General features: G+C 41.2%; 2 protein-coding genes across 22 annotated transcripts in view; both read right to left on the bottom strand.

Annotated features, from left to right (window-relative positions):
* Positions 1 to 653: 653 nt before the first annotated feature.
* Positions 654 to 2,904, bottom strand: BBS10 (Bardet-Biedl syndrome 10). Its single transcript, XM_074827202.1, has 2 exons — positions 2,720 to 2,904; positions 654 to 2,635 (listed from the first exon to the last, which is right to left on the bottom strand). Exons 1-2 carry the CDS (start codon positions 2,902 to 2,904, stop codon positions 682 to 684), a joined length of 2,139 nt encoding a protein of 712 aa, XP_074683303.1. The 3' UTR covers positions 654 to 681.
* A 532-nt stretch (positions 2,905 to 3,436) lies between these two features.
* OSBPL8 (oxysterol binding protein like 8) overlaps positions 3,437 to 20,916 on the bottom strand; it is a 95,281-nt gene continuing 77,801 nt past the window's right edge. For all 21 annotated transcript variants that reach the window (XM_074827184.1, XM_074827186.1, XM_074827193.1 and 18 more), the window contains 14 exons: positions 18,725 to 18,959; positions 17,159 to 17,343; positions 16,313 to 16,394; positions 15,514 to 15,612; positions 14,987 to 15,083; positions 14,543 to 14,641; positions 13,934 to 14,031; positions 12,500 to 12,589; positions 11,799 to 11,935; positions 11,261 to 11,446; positions 8,678 to 8,765; positions 8,179 to 8,281; positions 7,482 to 7,587; positions 3,437 to 7,227 (listed from right to left, as the gene is read on the bottom strand). In XM_074827184.1, the coding sequence (XP_074683285.1) occupies positions 7,092 to 7,227; positions 7,482 to 7,587; positions 8,179 to 8,281; positions 8,678 to 8,765; positions 11,261 to 11,446; positions 11,799 to 11,935; positions 12,500 to 12,589; positions 13,934 to 14,031; positions 14,543 to 14,641; positions 14,987 to 15,083; positions 15,514 to 15,612; positions 16,313 to 16,394; positions 17,159 to 17,343; positions 18,725 to 18,959 (1,741 nt within the window). In that variant the 3' untranslated portion in view covers positions 3,437 to 7,091. The remainder of the gene's footprint in view (positions 7,228 to 7,481; positions 7,588 to 8,178; positions 8,282 to 8,677; positions 8,766 to 11,260; positions 11,447 to 11,798; positions 11,936 to 12,499; positions 12,590 to 13,933; positions 14,032 to 14,542; positions 14,642 to 14,986; positions 15,084 to 15,513; positions 15,613 to 16,312; positions 16,395 to 17,158; positions 17,344 to 18,724; positions 18,960 to 20,916) is intronic.

Below are 20,916 nucleotides of genomic sequence, written 5' to 3'. Positions count from 1 at the left end.
AATGTCACATAAACTAATTTGCCAGAGCAAATGCCAGCCAGTCATGATATAAAATTGTTCTTAACTCTAGTTTGACCAAAGTGAACTCAATGGAAGATAAAAATGCAGCATCTCCGACCAGATGAGGAAGTTCTTCATTGGGATATACTGCAGTGGCCTACCACTGCCTGCCCCAGTGCTCAGCGAGCTAACAACAGTTATATTTTTCCTATTATCTTCAAAACCACAATACATACAAAAATATTTTTATTTAAAATAACATTCAATCCAGCCTATTTCGAAGGCTAAAAAAACCCCTTGTTTCTAACCTGCAAGTTCAGTGGCTTATGCCACACTGGCAACTTTTAACGTGCCAGAAGAGGCGAAGTTCACCCTTGGTTAGAACGTACAGAGGATCCTCTGCATGGGGATGGAGATGGCATTGCACATCTCCTGCAGTGGCAATCTGCTACACTTCCTCATGTCTGAAACTTCCTAGTTTGTGCTGTTCACAACCCAGTTTTCCACAAATCTCAGCTGGTTAGCTGCCTTCTTCCTTTTCTCCCAAGAGGAAAGCAGCACGTTAAGTCTCTGGGCCTAAAAAGATACCTTTTAGTCTCCAGCGCTGTGTTTTGAGACATATCCATTTGACAAGAAAGACACAGAAAAACACATACTCAAAAACATTCTTTATTAATGATTTCAGAAGTCATCTTCCGAGTCATAATCCTCAATTTTTTGCAGTGGCCGTTTAATACCAATTATTAAATCTATGGAGAGAAGCTCTGTAACACAATGAAGAACTGAAATGACTAACTGGTATTTGCAATACACTGATTCTAAACCTCTCTCATTCACAGGAAGTGGCTGATTTCTTCTGAGCGCATTTACGGCTCTGAGATAGAATTTGGTAAAGCTGTCTTGTTCTGTTGTCCTGTACAAGGACTTGGGAATACTTAACAAAGCATCAGCAACTACATGAGCTACCACAGTTACCTCTGACTGCTGCAACTGTTTTGCATAGTACTGAATATAATAATGTAACAGGATTTCAAAGTAACCTCCTACGGGCAAAACTGATCCTACTTCTATGAGGCAGTTGGAGTAATTCTGTGCAACACTTACACAACTCTTTTCATGCTTAAATGGAACTACATTGCAACTTGTTTTCTCTAGATCTTTGCCAACGCCTAGGCGTTCACACGCAATGCCTGTATCAGCATTACGTGCTGCTAATGCAGCAGTGCTGCAGTTCTTTTGACTGTCCACCAATGAATCGCTTTCATAGTTCTCGTGCACGTCACCCCGATGCTCGCATTTTGCATGCGGTTTCTGTACATCTATTGAAGAGCCATCTCCGTCAGTGGCAACGCTGAATTCTTTGATGTGTGAGATGGCATTTGAGGGCTTTTGCAAGTCTGTTTGCACACGCGCTGGATTTTCACTTCCCTGCAAATCAAGGTCTGTAAGTTGTGTCTCTGTTTCACCCCTAGGTACTTTCAGTTGACATTCAGAAACCCGACTGCTGTTACAAGCAGCATTTGCTATTACGAGTTGCTTCTGAGTAGCTGAAGAAGGCCAACAGCAAACATCTGAGGCTTCATTCTGGCTTTCATCGTCTGCTTTGCATTCCTCCCTCTGATAAACTGTTTTAAATAGCTGCTGCAGCATTGTAAATGCCCCTTGTAAAGCAGCAGCATGCTGCTCATTAACACCCTCCACCGGCCCACAAAGAATTAGGCAGTGGGGCTGAAAGGCGCACACGCTGGTGAAGCCAATGTGAACGCATCTCTTTGAGCCGAGCAGCAAGGGCTGGCAAAACGTTGCCACTGCGCTTTCAGTGATTTCTCTGTGTGTGTTATCACCAAAAGGTTCATAAGGCGAGACTCCCGTGATTTCACAGATAAGGGCCACTTCTTCTGACGACAAGCACTCTACCACAGACACGCCATATAATTTTGCATAGTAGATAACAAGTTCCTCTTGCTTCACGCTCGACAGCAATAGCTTAACGTCGTTGCTCTGAAAGTGTTTCATTAAGGCTTCTGTCCTCCGTGCGATCCAGCGCTGGGAGGCCTGATACCGGCCCTCGGAGTCGACAAGGAACTCGACGCCGGGGGCCGAGAGGGCGGGCCGGAGGGGCTCGGTGACGAGCACGGCCCGCAGGTCCCCCCTCGCCGGGCAATAGGCCGCGAAGTCCCTGCGGAGGACAATCCCGGGCAGGACCCTGGAGCTCGCCACGGGGAGGCCCGCTACGGCGGCGTGCAGCTCCGCGAAGCGGCGGCCGAGGAGGCGTAGCAGGGACGGGCAGGGGGCGGCGGCCGGGGCGCAGCGGCAGCAGTACTCGCAGCCGAGGCGCGCCAGGTGCTGCCGCTCGCCCGGCCCGAGCCGGCCGCCCAGGTAGGCCTCCAGCAGCGCCTCCAGGGCGGCCGTCTCCGCCAGCCGCCCGCCGACAGCCGGCAGAAGGTGCCCCCGCAGGCCGTGCGCCACGGCCCGCTCCAGCACCTGCTCCTCGAAGGCCCGCAGCGCCCGCCGCAGCCCGCCACCGCCGCCCGCCGCCCGCAGGCCGCCCAGCACGCCGGCCAGCAGCACCACAAACGTCTTGGCGCCGTCCCCCGTCGCGGCACCGTGGCTGCAGGCGCAGGCAGCCATCATCCTGCGGGCAGATGGGTAGTTAGGCGGCCCCGCCCCGCCCGGCCCGGCCCGGCCCGGCCCCCCCCTCCCCGCCCCGCCGCGGTACCTGGCGGTCGGCGGCTCCAGGCTGAGCGCCTCCAGCAGGCGCCGCCCGTCCCGCGTGAGCAGGGCCCGGCCGCAGGGCCGCACCACCAGCGCCCGCCCGCCCCGTGGCCCGAGGGCGCCGCGCACGGCGCCCGCCAGCGCCGCCGCCTCCTGCGCCAGCCGCCCCAGCTCCGGCCGCCTCGCCATGGCAACCGCCGCCCCGCCCCGCCCCTTCCGCCGGGCGCGCGCGCGGGCGCAGCGGCGGGTCCACGCATGCGCCGCCGGCACCGGGCGGGGGCACGTGCGCGGCGCCCTGCGGAGGGAGCGGCGGGCGGGGCCGGCCCGGGGGAGGGCGCGGAGAGGCGCGCGGCACGGCTTGGAGGGGGGCGGCGGCCCGCTGCCCCGGCCCGGGGACAGCTCAGACCCTTCACAGGGCGAGGCCGGGCGGCGGCGAGCGAGCAGAAACAAACGAACGGAGACGGACGCAGTGTCATCAAGGCTTGTTGTCCCACTTGGTCAAGCGAAAGGCCGGGCAGGGGCGGCGCGGGTCGGTGACAGCGGGCAGCGCCCGGGCCAGCTCCAGGAGCGGCAGCCAGGAGCCGCTGCGCAGCTGCGTTAAGGATAATAAACCGAAATAATCTGTGAGGTTCTTACTTTGTTACGGCTATTTCCATAATGTCACAAAGTAGTGCTGCTTCATTACATCAAAACCAAAAATCCTCCACGCATAGCGCACCAGTCACAAGAGGGAATAATTTAATGTGTTTTAATGGTTGATATTTTTTTCCCCCGGAGTCTGACTAAGCAGGAAAGTTAGTTTTCAAACACAAAACCCCTCACAAAAGGTCAGATGTTACATATGGCACAAACTTGACAAATCTTTACACGTCTCAAAACAGCAAGAAATCCATCAAGAAGGCACTGTTTACAATACTTGAATACCTGCTAAATTTTCTGTGATTTGAGGATACCCTTGAAATAATAATTAAAACTTAGAGATGTACAGAATCCTTGTATATGTTATTTACACAAACAGTGGAGAAGTAACAGCCTTTAAGAAACCATATGAAACACTGAAGCCAAAGTCTGTTTCATAAACAGTCTAGCAAAAGAAAAATTTCCCAAAGGCACAGGAGGGCAGCAAACAAACAAAAAAAGGAAGAAATCACCATCACTACGTTTTACGGGACAACCTTTCAAGTAGTTTATGATATTTAATCGGGGGAGGAAACAATGAGGCTATACCCTCATTAAGTAATGTCAACTATTTCAAAAGAATTAACATGTGAAATGCAAGAAACATCACCTACTGTTGAAACTGATACTTACTACATTTCACATGGCATTATTTACTTTTTCTTACCTTAGGTCATCTCTACCTAACTAGGCAATCTGTTCCTAAATGGCAAATTAAAGGCTTAAGAGTGCATTTGAAAAAACAAAACAACAAAGCCACATAGTAACAAAATCTGAAAATATTTCCTGTATAAGAAAAAAACCAAAAGATTTGTAAATCAAATGTTAAAACAAGTGCTGTTCTAAACTTTAAAAACTAGTAGGAGGCCACAGCCCTAAAATGTCTGCAAACTGCAGAGTCAAATTTTATAAGTATGTGCAGAATTCAGTCTTAAGTTTATAATATCCAAGATCATCATGGTTAAACAGGACAATGGTGCTGCGCTAAAGAAAAGGCTTCATACACGCCCGTGACCAGCTGTACTGTAAAAATCAGGCAAGAAATTTCTTTGTTCTATTCATATGAGGGAACTTTGTACAAAACCCAGCAAAATGGGAATTACTAGGTTTTCAATGTACTTTTTGGAATTGAAGTTATCAAATACAGTCAAGCAGAAGTCTGCAATTTTACTTTTCAAAAAGTTCTGTCATATATATCCTTTACCTTCCTGGACCATCACTAAAACCACTTTTATAACAGAATTAAACTCTAAAAAATAAGTTGAAAATAAGCACAGGCATTTGTCTCGCTCTGTTCAAGTCTCTTACTTATCTTGAGCTGAGCATGAATTTCAGATGTGGAGTATGTGTTCAGTCCGTGTACCACGCCATGCCACCAGCCAGATGGATGGGTCAAATCCACACTTACTACCACGCAGTCCATGTCAAAACACATGCAGACTGTGTTATTAACTGATCTTGAACAGAAGCAATTAAAAAATTCAACATGAAAGGGCAGAAGGACATTTCTATGTACAAGGGTGATAAAAGCTTGCAACTATCAGTCAAGAGTTTCAGCATCACAAATTTAGCAGAGTATTATTTTAGGGGATTGAAGTTATTGCCCAAATTTGCACTCATTTCCTCTTGTATTACTCTCATGTACAGAGTCTGTTTAAAGGCTTGTAACAGATCTTAAGGAAGGTGAAGCTTTGATATCTAAACACGATAATGAATGGCCAAATTCTGGGCTGAGAACATTAAATTAATGCAATAATATTCTGCATGCTTTATGCCATTTTATACATGGCTAACAACTTCAGCTTCTGTTCAGACTTAATTTACGGATTTTTTTTTCTTTTCTTACAGAGGGACTTCCTACATTCACATATTTTACCTCCTCAGCTACAGATATAATGGAAGTCCAATCAAGTTGGGTCTTGCCCACAGATACAAGACCACTTTGGTTAAGGTACCACATTCCAGAAAATGATTCAAGACCAAACTATGCTAAATATGAAGCTGTAAGAAATAAGCTGAAGTTGACTGCTTAAGCAATAAACTTTTACATAGGTTAGGCCCAAAAAAGGGGAAAGGTAAAAGAGAAGGGGAGGTGTCTGAAGGTGTCAGCCACAGGAATATACGAGCTAGACCGTTAAACAACAAGTAAATAGTATTTTCACTAAATACTGGTGAGACTGATGCAGCACAGAAAGGCAGATCACCTGGAGAGTCAGGGAGGCTGCCCAAGGCAGAGGGATAACTGGGCCATGGCAAAAAGCCAAATGTGACCTTTGAACTGTTCCACTGCCCAGGATGGATTTGATTTCTGAGAGGATCCTCTGAAAACAAACTTGGCTGCCCTTTGCAATACTACAGCCCTTTTTGACTTGGTATGCTTGACTGGCATATGGAATTCACCAGATAAACACTGGCACTAAACTTTTTTGCTAGAATTTTACAAGTTCTATACATGCACATATTTCTTCAAATAAAAAAATGTTAGAAACCCTAGTTTTAAATGGAAACTTCAGCTTCACATGAATTTGTATGGCTACCACATAGTGAATAGGTGCATCCGTGTGTTCTGTTAGGTAGTATATACTGCAGTAAGGAGGAATTTAACAAAGACTTAGGGTTTCACTTTCATTTGCTCTGATATGTGCGGTGTAAGCCATCCCACAATTTCTGAAGACCTTCCCCTTGTAATCACACGTTTCATTTGCAAGTAAACTCATGACGGTGCCCGAATTCTACATCATCTGCCTTTTGGGAGGTTCAACTCCAGCTACATACTAAGCACACCTTTGCATCTTCACATGTTGTTTCAAAAATAAGAGTCCTGGCATCAGCAGTCTGTCTTCTTACTGTGACATGGCCATACACAAATGTAAATTCAAAGCTGTAGATTTATCAAGACTTACAAACATACCGTAAATCCTTGACATTTGCAATTCATGAGAGAGTGTGGACCAAGACAGTACCTTCCCGGGTGCTGTACTGTTAAAAATGTGCTCTGTACAGTAGATGCAGGAATGTTTTTATGAAGAATCTGAAGTTTTAAAACTATAAAAATAAAACAGCTGGCGTACAAGCCACTATAGTAATTCAGGATAAAAACTAGTACTTCCAAAACAAATCAAGGACATTACATTGCAGAATTCCCAAAGACTTGAGCTTTTTACCTGCCAGTTCCTACCACTCATGATCTTTGTATAATAATGTATTTGTTTGACTTTAAACAGAAGTTTACTTCCAAACACCCAACGCCATTTACAAAAACTGTTGGCTACTTCAAAAGTTCCTTTGTTACAAAAATCGTAAGTTTAAATGTAACAAAGTATGCTTGTTTATCATTCTACCACAACAGGAATCACATCCTACCTACAGGGTCTAACCTCTGAATATTTAAGTTCATCTATTCTGTGGTGAAGATTCATCAGTACAGCGTATGACGCAATAAACACAAGGCTGATGTTTTATGTCTGCGAGACAGAGGCACACACCAGGAGCAAGAGTGTACTGGCACTTACACAATTCTTACTTCAACTGGGTAGACACGAGTATGATTCTGAACCATGGACGTTGAGGCAAAGTTCTGTAAGTTGTTGCTACAGGGCTCTTTTAGATAATATTGCATCATTTAAAGTCCAACTTAAAATATGGTCCCCAGTAACAGTTCGATCATTCCAGCTCAGAAAGGCCCTTGTTCATACTTCCTATTTGAACAAGAAATTAATGATAAGCTGTAGCAGAACCACAAGTAAAATGAAGACATAGTGCTTAAACTGCAAGAAATGGTAGTCCATGGGTGGTGAATTAGAAGTGACTCTATTTCGTAGAGCCATAATGTCCCTGTAAGATAGAAAATAATATACTGTAAATTACAATCTAGACAATTTGGCATTTTCTAGTATGTTAGGGCTCCCTGCAGAAGACAATTTTTGAGGAAAATTATGAAACATCAATAAGCAATCAACATTTGGGAAGAAGGGTAGTTTAAAAACATTAAGGCTCTATAGCAGAAAAATACATACCAGCCTCCAAGGGAAAAAAGCTAGAAAATTAGTATTCTCTAAACCCTTTTAAAGCATTTTGTTTAGTACTACCTCTTAATGTCTTCCTGGGTTTCCTTTATAGATTCAATGGCACTCTGCAGTTCACCAAGGTCTGCCCCTTTTTTCCTTATTCTTGTATTATGTTTCAGAAGTTGCGCTAAAAAGATACAAAAGCCAGATGTAATTCACAGAAGTGACTGCTAAGTCAAAAAAGGAACAAAGTACTAATGACAAACTAAACCAGTTGCAAAAATGAGGGGAGAGTTTTTTAACTAAGCTTCTATTGAAAACCAAAGCTTTATTTCAGTTACCTATAGCATAGGACAGCAAGTTAAACACTTGACATATCTTAAAACACTGTATTGTTTAATTTCTGCAAGCACTATCAACAGCAAAAATCTGCCTTCTAGCAACATAATGATCAACAAATTAGAACCATTCAACTTGTTTTAAGAAAGAAAAGAGTTTACAAACATGATTTTTTCCCCCCATACTAAATATGTGCATCGCTTAAGTCTATGACACTACATACTGATGTTTAAAAGGACAGGAGAGTTTGCAATTAAAACCATAAGCCATTCTGCTCCTTTTGTTTTTCCAGAACGTGCTTCACATTGGATAGAACTGCGATCTAAAGCATGCATTACTTCATAATACAAACATAAAATTAAGAAGAGTGTGTGACTACAGAACTGTTTCACTGTCAAGGCAGTTTATTATTTCCTTATGCAAAGGTATCTTTTCCTACCTTCACTCCCAGAGGAATCCTGGTTATCAGGCTCCGGGGATGAGAAACCACACTCTCCTTTCTTCTGACTGGCTGGCTTTCGTTTGATTTTTGGAACACTAACCTACGATTGATAAACTTATGAATTATTTCCAGACGACCAGAACTGTAGCAAAGCAGCACCTTTTAATAGCAATAGTTAAAAGCACAGTATCTAATAGAAGTCCAAGTTAAAAGTTTGATGTATAAACAGTCTGAAGTTTGTGCATCTTCCCATTTAAGGGAAAATGTACATTAAACTGTTGAGTTCGTCTATTATATATTCCTATTCAGTCAAGTCACCTCTACCGCTTAGGATGCAACACAGAAGTGAAAGGCTATGGACTGGGTAAATTACATTTTTGTAAGATAACAACAGTATTTCCCATCGCTCCCAATGCTTTGATGACCTTTATACACATAGTGCAATACATACAAGTCCCTGGATCTTGCTGCACCTGCTCACAGAACCAGAACATACCATTGGTGTCCGATGTCGAACTTTTGTTTGGATGGTGCCATCTTTTTCAAATTGGATCATATCATTCAAAGGGTCCCATGGTCTGGTACTAGACAAGGTGAATATAATTGATTAATACCACAACAATTTAAATAAGAAATATTTTCCTGCTCAGAAACTACTCAGTATGAACAGGTTAAAGGTCTCTCTCCCTATATAGAAGGCAGACGTGGAATAAGTGATCTTATCTTCCACCTATACCGCAGTCCTAACCTGAAGAGCCAAGAGAGCCAAAAAATAAACTTTACGTCCAGGTCAAACCCTCAGCCAGCTGGTAAGAGTACAAGCTATTGTATTAACCAACAATATCATTATGAATTTATCTGGCTAGTGAAACGTATTTGTCAAACATGGAGAGGTTTTCTGCTTAATGTACAGTTATTATTTTAGAACTACAGGGAAATTAGGGGATTTTAAAAATTATTATTATTTTGAACTGCTTTTTTTCTTCTTCTATTTTAAAAGATGCCTAGGAAGGAGAGGTTAAGAATCAGTTACCTCAAACCTGCTCTCATCCCGAAGTGGCTAATGGTAATCAAGACTGGTTTTAAGAGGCCCTAATGAGCTATGCTCGTTCTTTTAACACTGCTTTTCCAAGTACAGGCTGATATAGAATTTAAAAAAAAAAAAAGGCAAAAGACACACAGCTCACTGGAGAACAACAAGCAGCCAAAGACCAGCATCCCCACTGATTACAGCCTTTGCAGGATAGAAAGCGCAAGTCAGCTTTCTGATGCGCAGCTTTAGTGAGAGTAGATTAAGCATGGATTTCCTTTCATCTCCTCCTGTATGCCTTTAAAACGTTTGTAGCTGTTTCAGATGTTGTGAACATAGACCTGCATTTATATCTTACCTTAACCTGACTTGAATCAAATGTCATCTAAGGTAACTGGGTAAGAACAAGGCATTGCTCTCCCAAAGGTGTTTTGTATCTCTAAGACAGATGCCTAAATTCATAATCCAGATACTTTAACAAATGCCACAGCTTTCACAGCAGCGTAAAAGACTGCTCTCTACATGGATCAGGTGGTGAGCCGGCATTATTGTGTAAAAGGAGACAGAAGTTTCTTCCAGGGAATGCTGACAGTGCAGACTGCTTTCTAGCACATTGTAAAATTTCCGTGGCACATCCTTGAACCACAAGGCCTCAAGGAGACAAGAAATAACGCAATTAACAAGACAGACTATCACCTGCAGCTTTAAGGCCTAACAGATTTCAAGTGCAATACTTTTCCTGGTGGTTTTATGCAGGGTTCAACAGTATGGGCAGTAAATTCAGATGGACTATTCACAACTTCCAACAGGAAGAGGCATCAACAGCACCAAAAGGTTCAAAGCAAGAGAAGGTGTTTCACAGAGCTTTTACTGTAGTTGGGGAATTCCCTGCTGCAGGATGTTTTGTGTGGTGAAAGTCTGTACAAACTGAAGAGAAAACCAAGGAAATTAATGAAAAATAGATCTGTTGAGAGTTGCTAAACAGACAGAATCCCTGCTTGGTTCCCAGGAAACCTCTGAGCTGCAAATTTGCTGGAAACATGAAGAATACACGGGATTCTTGTACTCTTCCCTATACATACACTTAGGCCACTGCCCCAGTATTGCCATTCTTGTACTGAAAGGTGAAGGGTTCCCAGGTTTAGCCATGGGAACATGCTTCCAGCATCAATGGCTTTAGAATTACTTAACTCAGAGTATACAATCTTTGGATATTTTACTTTTACAATCCTTGCAATATAGATGCGTGCTAGGTATTGTAAAAGAATCAGGAGAATGTGGGTGTTCTGTGAAAAACCATCCCTAGCAAAGGGCTCAGCTCCAAGCTGACTCTTGCAAGAGTTGGTGAGAACACAGAATGTATCCCAGCAGTTGGAGAGGCAGCTGCATCTTCGCCCTCCAGTCCAGATCATCACACAAAGAGCTCCACAGACACTCATGTGCACAGGGCATGTTTGACAGCCGAGCTGAGCTACCTGGTCCCAGCGTTAACCACTGCTGTAAACCTGTTACGCTCAGAGTCATTTTAACATATAACAAACTGAACAGCTTAGTTCAATTTGGCACAGGCTTTTCTGATTTCCAGTTGTTACGCCCATATGTATGACCATACTTTCCAGTCTGGACAAATTTGTGTAGCTGCTCTGTCAGTCTTGGGGGAAAAAACAAAAGTACAATGCATCCCAAAGTGCCATGCCCAAGAAACTCTAAAACACAGCACGAATTCACTGAGGCACAGAACCATAAAGACAGAAAAGAAAAAGCCCATTGCAATGGTTACATGAAACATGGTTTCCTGTATTAGCAATCACTGCCTTTTCAACATGACATATTAACATCCTCTCTTTGGTGAAAGGCCTACCAAGTTCAGCTAAAAAATTACACATTTTAATTAAAACATATGAATAAGAATATCAAGTAGCATTGTGCATTTCACAAGCCTGAATTCAGCTATATATTCGAGTTCTTTTGCTCCTGAAACCACAGCAAGAGGCTCAGCGACACTACCAGCCATTTAACAGTTTTTGTTACAAGCACTCCAGGACTCACTCAGCATATTTGTAGTGCCATTCTCCTGTGACTGAATCCTGATCGAACAGCTTGCACATCCACTCTTCACCTTTAAGTTTCCTCTCTTTGGCACTCTTTCTCTGAGCTTCTTCCAGAATGTATTTTTCTTGAGTAGCTTCTGTTTGGTCTTTGTTATTTATTGCTCTTGTCACTTGCTGCCAAAGCCTGACGAACAAGCAATATAGAGAGTTACAATCTGGTTGACAGAAATAATTGCAAACATCTCCCTGAGGATAAGTAAAGGGATCGAGCTCTTACCAGAATATTACCATGTTGTAATATATGTTTTTTCTACATTTCCATCAAGAATCTCCATGACTGTAAGGTTTGTAAATAATGAACTTGTATTTAACAGTGTTGCTTTCTTGTTTTACAGATTAGTATCAGCAAACATGGGAAGGTAAGGAACCTATTTTGTTCCTAATTTGTTCAAACCATAACATTCGTTCATAATTTGGAGAAGATTATGAGTTTTATTTTGGCAAAATAATTACACATGGTTCTGAAGTGAACTTACTTCTCTGACTCAAAGTCATCTTGCTCTTCAAACTTCACTGTGTATCTAGGTAGTCTACGCTGCTTGATATCAGATGTTGGGTTCCAGAATGTCTCTGAAACATCTGTCTTCTTGTCACTAATAGTAACTTCACTGTCCTGTAACATATATAATTCAGTTACCTTAATTGTAATAATCTCAAAGAGTGACAAAATAACGCAAAAGGGAGAAATAAGCAGGGGTTTTCTGTAACGAGAATTTATTTTCTTTTGGATGCATGTAGTTAAGAATAATTAGATATGCTAACTTTAAAATTCAATTTCTACACTCTGTGCTAGTTCTAATTTGGAACAGAGATGCAATGGAACCACTACGACAGCCAAAAACCACTGGTGCCAGGGTCATCTCACCAGAACTAAACAAGTTTAAACATTTCATGCATAACAATTCTTCATAGTACTAAATATACTAAAAACATTTCACAAGCTGAAATGTATTTTCTTCACGAACTACCCAAATGTACACAACTTTTCCACCTTTTAACAGTTGCAAATAACACTATGTTGATTCTATAATTTCTTGAAAACAAACTATAGAGATATTTTCTATAAAAGTAGTACTTAATCAACTTTTAAACTTGAGTCTTTTTTGCAACTAAGTGCTATTTTCACCTGTCTCAACTATCAGCCAGATTTTATAAAATACCATCACTCACTACTTACCCAGTGACCCTCCAAAATAGCCAGCACTTCTTTACCAAGCTTAATTTTCCCTGATATTTGGTTAACACTGTCGTTGTTACCCAAAAAAGGCTGCAAAACAAAAATAAATGCTTTCATGTTTATTTTAATAGCAAATTATTTTTGCATTTATATTTAGTGTTAAGGAAAAAAGTGCATTTATGAAATGTGATGTAAACAGCCCCTGATGGCTTTTAATATTGTAACTTCTGCCTGTTTAATCCCCAAAAGAAGTCTAAAATCTCAGTAAGTTGTTGTCTCATGCTGTATTTTCTTAAAAGATTTGCTGAGCAAAGGAAATGTGGAAAGAAAATGGAAAATAATGCAGAAAACAGCGACACAATGATATCTTGGAGAAAAAAGTCATTTGCTACACTAATTTCACCACTTCACCAAGCACCATTTGTTACTAGAGATTAACTCTTGGAGTAGCATCAACAAAAATGATTGCCAGGGATTTTCTTCAGCCTTTTTGATAGTCTGCACATGTATCCAGTGGGCTGATGAGGCAAAATATCAATTAACACCACCTTGTAACTTTTATGTTTCCCCTACAATTTCAACTGAATACAGTTTCCCTCTCCATGTGCACACTTCTTAACAACTCTTTGTTCAGTTTTAAATCAGTTTCTGCCTCAAGGATGGCAAATGTAGTTTTCAGAAGTGCAAGCCATCTGTAAGTAGTTTAGAAACCTTTGTTTAGCTTTTGTGAGTGGGGAGGTGCTGCTACAGCACACACAGCTGCCTAAAATAGTCTATGTAAACTGTTGCTTAGCACCAGGCATCAGACTGATATAAATGTTAGCCAAAGCCTTTGCATCATCTTATATGAGGTGTCATGACCAAATTAAATTTATCCAGGATGGAAAAAGGAAACCCGGGTCTGAGTTCTCCTCCAAGGACTCTCCAGGACTTTGAAAGACCCTGAACACTTTTAGAGAATTAGTAATCACCAAGGTATATTAACAACAACACACAAAATATCTGAACCACTGATGAGATCCCTAAACACTTCGCCTGTTCTTACACTTTTAGACACGCACTGTTGCCAGGGCTGGAGATAGACAGACTGTTGCTTTTTCCCCACTACAGCTGTTCATACAGCTAGCAATATGTTTGCATCTCTTATCAGCAGAGATGAAGAAAGTACTGTAAGTTTCAGTCAAAACCTTCAGACCCAGAAGAATACATTAAGAAAAGCGATAATTTCTCTTTTTTTTTTTTTTAAATAAATCACTATTTGCTAGATACACATAGCTGGATACGTAGCAGTTAAAGTGAAAATTCCTCAGTTTCCAAAAAGACAACTCAGTATTATATTAAATTAGATCATATCTAAGGAGTGACCTAATATATTTTTTTTCATTATCATTATGCTCATTCTTCTTTTTGTGCCCGCTCACAGAATTTACTAACCTTGAGTTTGAATTCAATTGTTGCACTGTAGCCAGTTTTCTCACAGGTGATGTTGACTGTTCCACCAAGCTCTAAGGTCATTGTGCCATAAAGAATTCCTGCAAGAGAAAAAAAAAAGATAAAATGAACGTTTGTGACTGAACAAGACAAAAAACCTAAATTCTTTGGGCACAATTACTAAACATGTCTGTGCCAGAGAAAAAAAATAATTTTTTCAGATGACCTTTCCTAATGATAAGCATGATCTTTCTGCCAAATAAGATAACCCAAACAGAAACAAAAAGATTTAAGTAAATTATATGGTTAAGACATATCTTTGGCAGTGTATGCTTCTGGCTCTAGCAAGGGTGGTATTTAAGTCTTATTGCAGATGATTGGATCTATGAAATAATCTATGAAAATAGATCATTGCTTAAACAACAGATGTATTTTTCTCCTGGTAAAATATGTGGAAGCCTAGAGCTACCAGTGTTGCCAATGTTCAGAATACTCTTCTCAGATGACAAGCTTCGATCCAACACAGTATACTATTTAGAATAATGAACTATTTAGAGTAATAAACTACTGTTCTCATAACTTTGCCACCTAAAGAATGAAAAAACTCACTACCTTTACAATGAGCATATGGCATTGTCATTACATAATCTTCTCCCCTATTTAGGAATGTTAGCCGTCCTTCTCCATCCAGTATGGCAGATAATGAATTCCCTGAAATCCAAAGACAGAAAATCATATTTGTCACCCTGCAACACAAAGTCAACATTTCCTAATAACTGAGCAATAAAGTGAAGAACATCAGCATATTTAGCATTGCAATCTATCCTGTCTAGTGAATCCCCTACAATACACAGTGACTCCAATTAAAAATTAAAATACTCCAAAAATAGAAATTAAAATTCCAAAGACCAGTAGCAAAAACTTTGTAAGAAAAGGATAACACAATGATCATACCCCTGATTCTTCTAACAGCTGCCTTTTTTCCACAGAACACAGCTCATCCGCACCAATTTTATACTCCTCAATAAAGGCACAACAAAAACCCCCATTATTTACCATAGAATTTTGATTTGGCCAGAATGCTACCACTAAGGCAAAACCCATCCTTGCGGTTGCTAACGTAGAAGGCAGATATTGGAGGATGATGCGATACCTGTTGAAAAAAATCCACATATTTGAAAAAAAACCAAAGAAGAACATGCAATATAGTATAAACCTTGATCTAGTAATGACAGAATGCAAAATTCAAGCTGCACATAATAGAACACAGTTAATATATGTGAAATATGACTATAATCTTTAGACATAAAGACCACGCAAACACTTATTGTATTTCAATAGTTAAGAAAATTAGCACCTGACTTTTACTGGAGGAAGAGGGAACAGAAATGCTAGAAACACCTTTGTCTCTCTAGGAAGACACACTTAAGAGACATCTGCAAAAAAACTGCTCACCAGGAGAGCTTTTAGGATACTATTCATAGATTTAAATACATTTTATGAAACTACCACATCTTTTGGCTACCATGGAAATGCAATGCATTTGTTTTTCTTAACAGTATTTTTCTGGTTGTTGCAGCCACCTGTTCTGCAATGTAAAAAGTCTTGCTGTTCGTCCTTGGATGAATCCACATGCAGCGGAAAGTCTCACCAAGTATAGGATTGTACGGCTTTTTCAGTCCCTAAACAGAAATACAAGAGAAAGTAACCATACAATGCAGGTACAGAACTCACAAAACACTTTATCAGTCTGTCACTGAAGACACAACACAAAAAAAAAATACAATCCTAATATATAAGCTTATGTACATTGTACTTGATTGCATCATTTGAATACTATGCTCAGTTACTCTGCTCTTCATTCTAAGGAAATTGGCATAGGTTTAGTATATCTGCTGAACTATTCCAGGCTACACATAAGGACAAACAGATTCTAAGATTTTTTTTGTAGGAGAGTGATTACAGACCTTTTGTCTGAAGTTAGGTAATAAGTACTTTCTTCTTTCAATACTGTTTCCCACCAACATTACTATAAACAGTATTTAGTGTAAAGCTAAATGAAGTAGTGGAAATATTAATCTTCCAACTGCAGCATGTTATCACTGAAGAATGGTAAACACAGACCTGCTCAACTTTATCACAAAATGTTTAGTTCAACTTCTACTCCAAAGGAAAAAAGCTATTGAAGATAGTCTATTTTAAATATGGCTAGGGACCAAAAAGGTCCATGATGCATTTGTGTAAAGAACAAAAGCTTAACCTTGCTTTTCAAAAATGCAGAACAATACAATTTAAAAAGAAAAACTTATTCCAGCACATCCCTAAGCCCTCAAACCAGACACAATGACCAAAGTAAAGGCAAAATAATATGTGAGAGGATACCTTTGGCTTTTTGTAGAATCCAGACAAATACCACTTCACTACTTTTTTCATGCGGTTGTAAGCATTCTCTTCAAGAGCAGCTCTGAGAGACAAACAGAACACAGATCAAATACCAGCATTGTTTCAGTTATAATATGCTATCAATCAATGTGATACATCTTGAATCTAGGAGCTGACTAAAACAAAAGTTTTGTGATTTGAAGTACTGTAAAACTTTCAGCCTGATTGCATCAAATTCAAAAGTTTTAAAATAATTATCTGAAAACAGAAATCAAACAAAAAATCAGAAATGGTACTTCCATAATTGAGTCTGTTCTTTGTAACATTAAATACTCTTCCACCCCCACTGAAGTTCTTCCATTTATAAGATGCTACTTGGAGAACTGGCCTACTCATGCACAGAGCTCAGAGTTGAATAATATTTCAATTTACAGTCTTTAATTTATTAGCTGCATTTGAGCAGTCAACTATAAATCGGAATAGAACTTAACACTGTATAAAAAAGGCTAACTGGTACTGTTTTACCATCTTAAATATGCCTCCTAGAGAAACAAAAAATTTTGAGAAGTCTTTTAACCAGTCTCCAAAAGCTAAACCAGAAATGTCTGCAATGCAATTGCTATTAAATTACTAAGAAACATCAAGATGTATCATATGAGCTCTCAGGCAGTTTATTTCTGAAAACAAGGATATGTGATGACTGATACACTGTCAGACAAACGTTTCAACTCTAAGCAGTCTACAATGTTCTTTAAGAAGACCGGATCAAATGTTTCAGTATACACCGTTACCCTATTTTAATTTAAAAAATTAAAAGAATGAAAACCAGAGATAAGACTGACTCACTCAGACAGAAAGTCTGCATGATAGTAGTAATCAGACAGCTTGTCCAGGAAAGAACGAGGTTCCAAGATAAATGTAGGCAGTACAACCTTGGACAAGTCCATTCCTGGCCGGACTTGCTTCAGTAGTGTCCAAATCAGACTTTTGTTTTCTTCTGATACTACTTCTGTCTGAGCAGCCTCCCCTGCCTAGGATGAACAAAAAACTGCTTAAAGAAAGGAGAAAGAAAACAATCCTCCAGAAGACAGGTCAACACATTCTAAGGATGCAATGAGAATGGAAAATGGATACTTAAAATGAACCAGTCATGGAAGCTCAAGCAACTGTGGGAGAAAAATAAAGTTTCTCTGAATACACTTACAATACATGAAGTATGATAGATATACTATTCAGCATTAAAAACTGCATTTGTTTCCATCAGCCCTAAACCAGAAAAGTTTGAGGTAGAACATTGTTCAGATATCCTCTTCCCTTAGTCTCTCCCTAGGCATCAAGTACATTACCCTGTGTTCTCACGTGCAGGAATTACATAGCAAAGGGCTGTTCATTCTACCATCTTTTCTCCACCATGAAAGCTGCCATATTTATGCTTTTCACTGTCTCAACCAGTGAACAGTATCGGTGGTTTTCCTTAAAGAAAACCACTACTTAGGGGTAAGTGAGCAAAACCAGCAGTCACAGTCCAATATGCTCCTTTCTGTCCAAGAAGAGGGGAGGTACTCTTCCTTACAGTTTCTGAAATCAAAAGCAAAGGTTGAAGGATAAGCATCCCTCTTTCCAGAAGAGTTCCAAAATGCATACTCAAGAATTTGTTGTCAACTCAACTTTTCCTAAAATACTGCTTCTTCTAGAAAAAATACTAGAAAGCATAAAGCTCAACGTATTTATGTCCTCTAGATATGGAAAAAAAAAAAATCTCAGAGTTATCGCTTGAGAAGAATGGTAAGATTTGGGAAAAAGCTCATCTAAATTTCTGTCACTAAATTCTTGGTATTTTTATAGCAAGTAAAACACACAAATCCCTGATATATTTGCCTGTGTAGATATGTAAGACAACCTACAGAAGTGGAATGGCAGCTCTGGGGCATCATACTAGAATGCAAGGTGACATCAGAAACAGAGCAAGCCTTCCACTGAATTCTGCAGACCCCAAGGCTGCTTAATGCCTTGCTTGCAGTAGAAAAAGAGGTGTCAGCTTGCATTAAAATCTTCAGCTTGGAAGAATTTTACCTGAAGAAAAATACAGGAGTAAAATAATAAAAAACAAATAGAAATAACAACAAAAGGACAGGTAGACATGGTCAACTGCTGCTGCAGGTGGCCCTTTCAAACCAAGCACCTTCTGTTGAGCAATATTCTAGATAATCTTATTATCTCTGTCAAAATCTCAGACACAAGCACAAGAGTGGCAATGCAGAGCAGAACATGGGTGAACAGAACTTTTTCGCCCCACTATTGCTGAAAACATGAAAGCCAATCCTGCAAGTCAGCTTTTAAATGTAGTCTGACCGCTAAAATAACTTTCTATTTGGAGAAGCTGCTTGCTCACTACATCAACAGCACTTTTACCTCGCCAAGTTCTTCATGACTCTGTTCTAAGTAAGTAGTTTCCTTGATATCAATCGGTTCTGGATCAATGTAGGAATCATCCTGTCGCTCCGATGTGTCGCTATCACTTTCTTCGCTTTTCCCCAGTCCATCATTATCAGATTCCTCGTGGTCATGGTCATTTTCCTTATCAGATTTGTCAGAGTACATATCTTGATCTTTAAAGTGATGCCTTTCAATTTCACTGTCATTTAACCTACAAAAAATAAAGGCTAAATGAATCTTCAACTTCACACAATAACTTCATGTTTCCAAACCAGGATCTTAATAAAATACACACTAAAATTGCCAGTATCAAGCCTGATCTGGCAACAATGTCAAACTAGCTTCACTGGAAACATATAGGAGGTGTTCTTCTCACTGAAATGTCAAATGCACCAAGTTTAGAATAGTTGCATTGGAAGGGACCAACAGTCTTCTAGTCCAACTGTCTGACCACCTCAGGGCTGACCAACAGTTAAAGCACCTTACTAAGGGCATTGTCCAAATGCCTCAAACGCTGACAGGCTTGGGACATCGGCCACCTCTCTAGGATGCCTGCTCCAGTGTTTGACCACCCTCTCCGTAAAGAAATGCTTCCCAATAGCCAGTCTAAACATCCCTTTGTGCAACTTTGAACCGTTCCCACGCATCCTATCAATAAATACCAGGGAGAAGAGATCAGCACCTCCATCTCCACTTCCCCTCCTCAGGAAGCTGGAGAGAGCAGTGAGGTCTCCCCTCAGCCTCCTTTTCTCCAAACTAGACAAACCCAAAGTCCTCAGCCGCTCCTCACAGAACATGCCTATCAGCCCTTTCACCAGCTTTGTTGCCCTTCTCCAGATGCATTCAAGGACCTTTAAATCCTTTTAAAATTGTGGGTATGTCCTGGTTTAGCCAGGATACGGTTAAGTTTCCCCAGCAGCTGGGGGGAAGCTCTAGCCAGGTTATTCATATACCATGCTGACGTCACATCCGGGTGCCAGAGCGCGGGAAGAATCGGTGATCTGCGTGGCTGACGCAGCCGGTCCTCTCACTGCTGTATCGGTATATATATCTTGCCCTGTTCATTGTTATCACTGTTACTGTTATTGTTACTGTTGTTGTTTGTTGTGCTGCTGTTGCACTGTTGTATTAAACCTTTCCTTATCTCAGCCCGGGGCTTTGTATTTCACTCCCTTTGTGGGGGAGGGGCAGCGGCCGCGTGGTCTCAGACCCCGGCAGGGACTAAACCACCACAGGGGCCTAGAACTGCACACAGTACTCAAGGTGAGGCTGCACAAATGCTGATTACAGCAGGATAATCACCTCTTTTGACTGGCTGGTTATAGTGTGCCTGAGGCACCCCAGGATGCGGTTTGCCCTCTCGGCTGCCAGAGCACATTGCATATTGTGCCTACTGCCAATCAGCACTTCTAGATCCTTTCCTGCAGGGCCGCTCCCCAGCCACTCCTCTTGCCATTTATACTTGTGTCTGGTGTTACTCTGTCCCAGGTGCAGAATCCAGCATTTATTGTTAGTAAATTTCATGCCATTGATGATTGCCCAATGCTCCAATATATCTAGATCCCTCTGCAAGGCCTCTCATCCCTTAAGAGAGTCAACAGCACCTCCCAGTTTGGTATCACCAGCAAACTTGCTGATGGTGCATTCAACTCCTGCATCCAGATCACTGACAAAAGTACTGAACAGAACAGGCCCTAGGACTGAACCCTGAGGAACACTGCTGGTGACCAGTCACCAGCCAGATGTAGCCCCACTCACTACATCCCTTTGAGCCCTGCCCTTCAGCCAGTTCTTCAGCCAACGCACTGTGAATCTGCTCATCTCACAGCTTGACAATTTGTCCAGAAGGGTGCTGTGAGCGACAGTATCAAAAGCCTTTCTAAAATCCAGAAAAATCTCCATCTACCGCCTACCCTTCATCCACTAGGCAGGTGACCTTATCATAGAAAGATATCGAATTAGTTAAAACAGGATTTTCCCTTTGTGAACCCATGTTGACTGTGCCCAAGGATTGCACTGTTCTTTAAATGTCTTTCAATAGCACGCAGTATGATCTTCTCCATAATTTTTCCAGGTACTGAGGTTAGACTAACAGGTCTGTAGTTTTCTGGGTCTTCCTTGACACCCTTCTTGTAAATTGGAATAATGTTGGCTAGCTTCCAGTCAGC

Source organism: Strix aluco, chromosome 5, assembly GCF_031877795.1.
Source record: "Strix aluco isolate bStrAlu1 chromosome 5, bStrAlu1.hap1, whole genome shotgun sequence".
Lineage (NCBI taxonomy): Eukaryota > Metazoa > Chordata > Aves > Strigiformes > Strigidae > Strix > Strix aluco.
This window is presented reverse-complemented; position numbering and strand designations above follow the sequence as displayed.

What these genes read in the sequence shown, in the direction of transcription:
- BBS10 (XM_074827202.1), bottom strand. Translation starts at nt 2,904, where the DNA reads ATGGCGAGGCGGCCGGAGCTGGGGCGGCTGGCGCAGGAGGCGGCGGCG. An exon ending in CTGGAGCCGCCGACCGCCAG is followed by an intron (nt 2,636 to 2,719) that starts GTACCGCGGCGG and finishes ATCTGCCCGCAG; the next exon opens with GATGATGGCTGCCTGCGCCT.